Source organism: Trypanosoma conorhini (assembly GCF_003719485.1).
Source record: "Trypanosoma conorhini strain 025E chromosome Unknown Tco_14.4_contig_00111, whole genome shotgun sequence".
In the NCBI taxonomy this organism is placed as follows: Eukaryota; Euglenozoa; class Kinetoplastea; order Trypanosomatida; family Trypanosomatidae; genus Trypanosoma; species Trypanosoma conorhini.
The window spans coordinates 11,509-19,552 of NW_021704197.1; the positions used below are offsets into that span (position 1 = coordinate 11,509).

Sequence of the window (8,044 nt, forward strand, 5' to 3'; positions counted from 1 at the left end):
GCTTCATTTTACGAGACCAAGAATAGAAAAATTAAAAAAAAAGTGGCAATACGAATGAGTGCCCCCTCCCTGCCGAGCAGATTGCAGGTTCGCTATCCGGATAGAAAAGCCCTCCACTTCATTCGCATTGTGCAATAGTGTGTTGGCAGGTCTCCACTGCAGCATCGGAACGGCGAAAGCAGCAGTGCGGCCAACGCGAAACTGCCCTCTTGGAAATGCCGGCACACTGCGTTATCAGTTACTCACCCCGCCACGAGTGTTTTTCCCGGCGGTAGTCCGGCACACCTCGTCGTACCTGGGACAACGAATGTATTTAGGCCCGCTTGCATTGTCCGTTGCAATTGACTGGCCCTCGGGGCAACTGTGCCAATCGTCGTTGCCCTGGTACCGCACCTGCACCTTACCATCGGTGCACTGCACTTGGGCACACACACCACTCACCGGTTTCATTTTTCCAGGGTATTTGATGCTCGGCACCTGGAACGTTTCCACGTCCAGGCACAACGAGCCAGGCCCGGTACGGGAGCCAGGGATGAATGTGGCGGCCTCGATGGCGCACATACTGTAATACAGCTGCTGGCCGCCGTACGCGTAGAAGGGAATAATCATTGAGCACGTGCTGCTCTTCGTCGGCGCAACATCCACAGGCACTCTGGTACAGAGTCCGACGGAGGAGCGGTCAGATGAGCAGCGAATGTGGGTATCCGCGGTGCTGCAGAACATGTCTGGATAGGAACGGTTGCTCTCACTGTGACACGTTTGCTCTAAAAACGCACATGTGGAAGCGTTGCCCCAGTTCATCGGCTCCGCCTTGCCCCAATTCGCGCGGTAATACCCCATATCCTCAAACACGGAGAGCGTCAGAGCGGAGTAGCGACCGCCCGTTAAAGAAGGCCATGGACCCATCAACTCGTCCTTCGCAAAGCTGAACGAAAAGTGCGCCGCCACATTGCCTTTACTCAACTCCTCTAGCACCATACCGGGGAATTTATCGCAGCCGTAGTGTTTCCGCCCCGTCTCCATTGTTTTGCTTGAACTTATCACCGTCACGCCTCCCGTGCCAGGCAACTGCCGCGTAGACAGCATCCCCAGACGCTTCATCCGCCCGTAGACAAATCCGAGAGCATGCGCAATCTCATGCGCGGCACGGCGAACGTTGAACGTCTGCCACGCGACTTCACGAAGGAAGATGTGCATGGCTCCCGCCGTGGGACGCGTGTCTCCCCACGTATCACATGGACTGGCCCACGTTGAGCTGTCTGTTCCAGCGGCCACATAGAGCACCATGTCGGCATTCGCAGCACCCTTTCTCAAGTGAGGCACGGGAACAGCGAAGTGCCTGCAAAGACTCCTCTTGTCCCTGACCATGGACAGATCCAAGCGGCCGCGAACAAGCTGAACAAGGAGGCGATCCGCATGCATCTTGATGGCGTTAGGAATGATGGTTTTCATGATCATATTCTTCTTCTGGGTGTCAAGGAGGTGCTCACGTGTGCAATCTTTGAGCTTCCCCTTAAAGTCCGGTTTTTTCTCCCCCACGGCAGTGCAGTGCTTCGCCGGGATTTTGAGGTCCCCGTAGAACGCCCGGATGCGGATGGGTGCCCATTCAGCGCTGCCAGCTCCGGCTCTGGCGACGGTGTACGCCTGTACCGCGCCCTGCCCCTTGCGCGGCACCTCTCGCACCACCGCAGCCGCCGGCGGTGGGTCGCTGTTCATCACCGCCTCGGCAAAACTGCTCTCGGGCCTCAGGGCAGGAACCTCGGCGAGGCACCCGCTGGCGCAATACAGCAGCACCGCCGCAGACTGCAGGATCGCAAAGTAGATTAGGGCGAACATGGTGCGAATGAAGAGTTGAGACTGTCGAAGAAAAAAAAAAGTCACTTGAGCCTTCGCAAGAGGGGCCGATAAAAAAAAAACAAATGGATAATACAAACGAGAGTTCCTGTTTATTATCATTAAGCCGCAAAGGACGTTACATCACAGAACAGCCACAACCAACGCATGGACCCCCAAGCTCGTGAAGGGAAAGAGAGAGAGAGAGAGCAGATGTTTCACCGGCACACAAAAAAAAGGATATCTACAACTGTGAATATGCGCAGGTATTTGGGAGTGTACTTCTTGCCGAGGCAGGCAAGTAAACAACTAAACAGGGCAAAGGTGAACGCACGGCGAGGGGCGGAAAGAGAGAAGGCAAAAGCGGAAACTAGCCCCTTTTGAATTACGCCCTGCCACTCACGGCCGCATTACAAGGTCCAGTAAACGTTTCCTGTGGTGGATATGGCGTTTAGAGCCTTGAGCGCTTTTCCCTGCGAGGCTGTGGCCTCCAGCACGGTGAGTACACCCGCTTCAGAGGAGGCACTCCCTGCCTCGTGCATCGACGCGAGCGCACGGAGGGCAGCAACCCACGAACAATGCTTTGTGACACCCAGCACATCGTCATACACCGCAGTCGGAAGTCGCACACCGCGGCTATGAGCCCGTTCCATCCAGAACAAGGCACTTTTCCAGCGACCAGCGAGCACAGATGACTCGATGCAGAGGTTTATTTCTGCCGGGGCAACGGCGGCACGGTTAGAAAAGCACAGGGTCATTGCCTGAGACGCCAGTAACCATCTTCCCTGCTTTGCCACGTAGAAGGAGAGTGTCGGAAGAGCACCAAACTGCTTTCGCGCAACCATGGATGCCATGAAGTGTGTCGCGAGTTTCCAATGTCCTGACTGCCCGGTGAGGGTGCGAGCCAAGACGCACGCGTCATTCTCTGTCATCGCAAGCGGGCGAACGTATTCCTGTAACTTCTCTCCCACATGGGAAGGAAGCATCGTTGGGTCTTGTGCCATGAGGACCTTCAGCAGCGAGTTAAGATTCATCACGTTGGGTTTCTTGCTATAAAGCTGGGTCGCCAAGTCAACGACAGTGTCCGGAATGAGTGGAGGATCCTTCGCATTTTTCACGGACGCCTTTAGCCAATGCGCCGCCAGTTCCCTGCCGCGTGGGGTATGAAGGCACCTCAGCAGTACATCCACAGTGGACTCTGGTTCACGCGCCAACATGTGCGCGTAACACTCTTGTAGCCGGTCCACCCGACGGTCAGCAACCAAAGGAAGAATGACGTGGTAGAGAAACTGTAACTGTTGCCCCTTCACAGACCCCACCCCACTACCAACTTCATTTACACTACTCTTGTGGTCCGTACTGCGCATGACACTTGCCACAAGTCGTGTAAATCGCGGCTGCCGCTCTTTCTCCAGATATTCACTATACAGGTGTAATGCTTCTTCCCAGTTAAACTGGGCATTCACAGTCAGACAGCACGCATAGACCGCCAGAGTCCATTCGTCATGGAACGGCTTCACGGCTTGATAGAGGGCCAGACTGTTTTGCTCAACTTGCCTACAGGCATCAAACAACGCTACTAGCACCTCATCTGAGACAAGAAACTCCTTTGCATGTGCCAGATAGCACTGTATCGCTCGCTGCGTTTCCCCAGCCCGCAGGAGTGTCCGTAGCACCGCCTCGAGATTCCTCTTGGTGAGGTAGGCGTAATGCCTGCCCCTCCTCGAGCCTTCCGTCACGTTCAGCGCGGCCTCCCAGAGACCCTCCTGCTCCATAGTCTCATACAGGCGGGACACCTCCGCCAGGGAGTAGCTATGGAGAGACGCCGCCACTTCCTTCACGGAGCATTGAAGAAGATCCCGCACAGGCGGACGACGTTGTTTCATGCGGTGGAAGTGGCGGTGTGGGACGCATGGGTACTCGTGCACAACGTCCCCAGTAAAGCTTCCAGCTATACCGCTAACAACAAGCGTGTCCGTTGCCGCGGAGGCGGTGGGTGTGGGTCCACCAAGATCTTTGCCCGGAAGCAACGCGCACGGTGTTGGGCAGTTGCGAGCAACCGCCTCCGCCCTCCGTGCAGCGTAGGCGTCGTCGCCCGTCACAAAAGAGACTGTTTTGTAGACGCTGGACCTCACCACGTCGCCGCGCTTTGCCCACAGCAGGGGCGAGGCAGACGCCACAAGAAGAAGGACATCATCTAGGCCAAACGGCAATACCATCACTCACATCCGCCTCACCCACACTCACTCACTCACTCACTCTCTCCTTCTTTTCCCACCCACGCAGCCAGACACACTCTCGCGCGCGCGCTCTGAACTGCGCTTCCCCTTCGCTCTTTCTTCTTCGCGAGAAACAAGAGAATGCGGCGCAGGGGAAGTGAGAGAGGACAAACCAACAAAAACACAACAAAGCAGGCACACGGAAGCACAATAGCCCAAACAATTTCCATTTCCTTTGACTCTACGCACATTTCTATTTGATGCAGAAAGGGGCTCCCCTGGTAGGAAAAAGGCGGATGTAGCCGGAGGAAGTGAAAGCCAGCGGCAGGACGCATTGCAACTTACGTCTCATCGCGTTTGTCCTTCGTGCCCTTTCTTCTTCTGCTGGAGGTGATTCTCACCTTACGTTCTTCAGCACCCTGTCGCACGCGTCATTGCATTTCATCACAACGCTTCCCCCAAACTATCCAAAATCTAACATCGTTCGCCATCCAAGCATTCAAAAAAAACGAAGACAAAAACGGATACAATACAATAATACACACACACACACACGCACACTTCCTGCGGCATACATGCATTTGCAACTCTTAGCCTCTACACAACACGAGGTCCCTCTACGAGGTGCACCTCACCAATGCGGCCACCAAATGTGACTTGCGGGTAGCAGCTGCGTGTGGCGTTCCATTGGGGTATACGCCCATCATCGAGTCGCTTGCCCTTCCCATCGTGAATGGAAAGTTTTGCGTGTCCCACGTTTGGGTTTACCGTCACTCGCAGTAGAAACACGCGCCGCGTGTTGCCAAGTGTCACCACCCAAAGGTGGCTCAAGTCGGGAGTGCGACTCGCAGCCCACGCCTTCAGACCAGCCCCAACCCCCACGCCGATACCCACCCACTCGCCCGGATCGTCCACCCGCAGTGCCCACTCGAGGCATTTTGGTTTCCTCCTAGCGCCTCTCACATCGTCGTCATCTGCCACGAGCTCATGAATAGGTACATCAAGCAGGCACGTTCCGCGGCATCCCGGAATGGTCACCCACTGCCCCGGACGCCTTCGCCGGAGCGGCGCACGGACCCCATCCACATCAAACGACATACTTTGGTCGCGAAGAAGAAGCGGTATGGGCCGCTGCCGCGGGGACTCCCTGGACATCCCACAGCGTCTGGAAATGCTCCCCATTCGACGTTGGCTTCTCTCTTGGGAAGGCCTTGGTCTCGGCGCCCTGATAGGTGATAGGTCCTCTAATTCCGCACTTCTCCTCGCCACTTGGCTTCGCCCTCTACGATCTTGTTGGTGCTCCTGCCGATGCGCTTCCTGCAGTAACTCCCGCTCCTCCCCAGCCAGAGTGGAAAACGGCGAACGGGGGCAGTGCAACTTGGTACTCGCCAACACTGGCGACAGCGACTGCACCTCCGCCATTACGGACTGCAGGTTTGGGCTGAGTTCGCTTCCGAGCGCCGAGAGCTCAAGCGACTCCAGTGAAATGGGCTTCGGGAACTCTTCCGAGGCATGCAATGCGTTCGCCACAGTGGCAATCTGCATTGAATAAAGCGGCTTGGCACCTTCAGTGCGCAAGTGGTCAATTGCGGCCTTTAGCAGGCGAACATGTTCGTCCTCGGCGAGAATCTCCTTTGCGACACTGCTCATGGAGTAGCCAAATGCAACATCACAGTACTCTAAAAACTCCTCCCGCTTCGCCTTAATAGCAGTCAGTAGCAAATCAAATTGCTGATTGACGGCATCTTTTTTGTGTTTCGCAATAGACACAAGCCTTTGATGCTGATTCACCCAACGTGCGGCAGATTGTTGCCTCTCTTGCATCTGCTCTGAAAGCCGCCCCAAAATTCGGAGTCGAGAGTTCCCGTCAAGGACCTCCGGGATGACAACAAGGTCCTCGGCGTGGGACGCGTTCTTTGAAACACACAGGGCACACAGCAACCCCTTCGAGAAGCGATCAAAGAGCTGCAGCTCTTTGTGGTGCACGGGACACTGGGGCTCAGACTGCGCCACGGAATACGGAACCCAACGCACCGTCAACATTGCGAGTGGAAGCGCAAACTTCAATGGATCCTTAAAAACGATCGCGGAGTTCTCCAGAACAAAACAACTCGTGGCAGCGGAGTTGGTCTCAAGGATATGCTTCGCCTCAAGCACTGTCTCCGCAAAGAGCATGTTTCCCGGCGCGGCCTCGTAGAGAACGATGGGTGTATCCAAGTACTCGGGGGATTCGTCATAGCTAGCCGGTGTTCCGTCCGACTCCAACAGCCGCAGCTGCGGGTAAAAAAATTGATTGGGCAAAACCCCTTTTGTCGCAACAAAAATGGTTTTATACTCCTTAAGGCCCGAAGCCCCCTCAGGCTTCCCTTTCATGAGTCGAATTCCATGTAGTTTGGTAACCTTGCCGTAAAATTGCTGCGGCGAGAGAATAGAAAGAAACTGCTCCACAATGCGGCTGCGAAGACTGGGGGAAAGTTTCTCTTCACTAACAGCCATGGCGTTCTCCTCCCCAGAGAGCCCGGAGAGAGAAGAGCTTCTCAAAGCTTTTGTGCCCTTGTCTCGCTTCTGACTCTTAGTGTGTTCCAGAACACCCGGCGAAATATCAGACGCCGTGTCCGACGCAGGAACTCGCTTCCTGTTTCGTTGATTTATAGGAGTCTCGGGTATTTTTCCAACTAACTCAGTGGATCCAGCACTTGCGCGGTGGTTTACCGAGTTGTGCGAATTCGTTTCCTCATGGTGTGTCTCATGACTCTCAAGGCGTTTACCCTCCCCGCGAGAGATACTGCGAGAAGAATTTGGCACAGACCCCAAGAACGCTTGAGACCCTTGGTGTGACACGCTGCCTCCCCGAGCCGCTGTCGCATCATCATTTTGGACTAAAAACAGGGTTGGCGACGGGGCGACCTCCTCATTAAACTGTAGCGAAGAGCCATTGGAGAGGCCGTGGAGATTCCGTTCCGGGGACCCCTCTACTGCTGGCGTTCGCTCCACGGAAGAGCCCTCTTCAAGAACAAAGTGCAGTTCACTATCGCTATCCGTGAGGTTCCGCGGGGCCTCAGGTCTCAGCTTCGACTCATCTACATCGTTCAACTTGGGCTTAGAAGACGACGGCGGTGTTTCTTTGCCTTCTTCTTCAGGTATCGGAGGAGGAATTGCGCGCCCCTTTTCTAGCGAGGCACTACTGCTACGAGGTACGGGAGGAGAGCTGGGAGGCTGTGAGGACACCGCGGTGGAAGTTCCCAATTGGCCCACCCCCAACGGCGGAGCAGGCGCCGCAGACTTCCTTGGCGGCAAACCTCCCTGTGGAGGCGGTACCATAGGGCTCTTTGACGCCGACGCCATCGAGCTTGACGGTGGCGGTGGCACCATTAGCATTTTTACAGGTGGTGCACCAGGCATCATCTTCTTCTTCATCATTCCGGGCGGTGGGGGCCCTTTTATAAGTTTTGCTCCAGGAGGCAGTGGAGGGCCCTTCATCATCATCATCTTAGCGCCCGGATGAGCAGGAGAGCCGCTCATAAGCCTCATCCCAGACGGCAGTTGTGGTTGGTTTCCGTGCGGCTGTAGCAAATGCGAGGACGCACTCCCGCGTTGACTCAGAGGAGCTGAATGCAAGAGTTCCGGTGTCTGGGACCTACTCATCGACCGCGGCGGTGGGAGCACGCCCGCAGGATGCATGGCGGCTCCCTGCTGCGCCGGCGGCAAAGCACTTTTGGACTTCACTGACGCTGGCGGCGTCGTTGCCGCCAGCGTCGTCTGAGTTTCGACGGGGGAGGGAGACGAAGTTCCAGTCCCTGGCGGTGTCAGCTGCCCGGAGGAACCGTGCGAGGGGTGGCGCGGCATTGTTTCCGTCGCGATGCTCTCGGACACTTTTGTCCCTGACGAAGCGGCGGCGGCGGCGCTGGTCTTACGCTTTTTCTTAAAAAACGAAATCATTGCCTTTCCCCCCCCCCACCCCCTCTCTCTCCAACTCTCTCTCTCTCTCTCTC

At 55.9% G+C, this 8,044-nt stretch overlaps 3 protein-coding genes across 3 annotated transcripts, besides 3 other annotated features; all 3 read right to left on the reverse strand.

Moving 5' to 3' along the window:
* Positions 1–234: 234 nt before the first annotated feature.
* Tco025E_02707 (surface protease GP63) lies at positions 235–1,836 on the reverse strand (the record flags this gene model as incomplete). Its single annotated transcript, XM_029369631.1, has 1 exon — positions 235–1,836. One exon carries the CDS (start codon positions 1,834–1,836, stop codon positions 235–237), a length of 1,602 nt encoding a protein of 533 aa, XP_029230272.1.
* Positions 1,837–2,021: 185 nt separating this feature from the next.
* Positions 2,022–2,047: a microsatellite.
* Positions 2,048–2,243: 196 nt separating this feature from the next.
* Tco025E_02708 (uncharacterized protein) lies at positions 2,244–4,052 on the reverse strand (the record flags this gene model as incomplete). The annotated part of the gene is made up of 1 exon (XM_029369632.1): positions 2,244–4,052. One exon carries the CDS (start codon positions 4,050–4,052, stop codon positions 2,244–2,246), a length of 1,809 nt encoding a protein of 602 aa, XP_029230273.1.
* Positions 4,053–4,591: 539 nt separating this feature from the next.
* Positions 4,592–4,613: a microsatellite.
* A 36-nt stretch (positions 4,614–4,649) lies between these two features.
* Tco025E_02709 (uncharacterized protein) lies at positions 4,650–7,991 on the reverse strand (the record flags this gene model as incomplete). Its single annotated transcript, XM_029369633.1, has 1 exon — positions 4,650–7,991. The coding sequence occupies one exon, from the start codon at positions 7,989–7,991 to the stop codon at positions 4,650–4,652; it is 3,342 nt and encodes a 1,113-aa protein (XP_029230274.1).
* Positions 7,992–8,013: 22 nt separating this feature from the next.
* Positions 8,014–8,044: a microsatellite.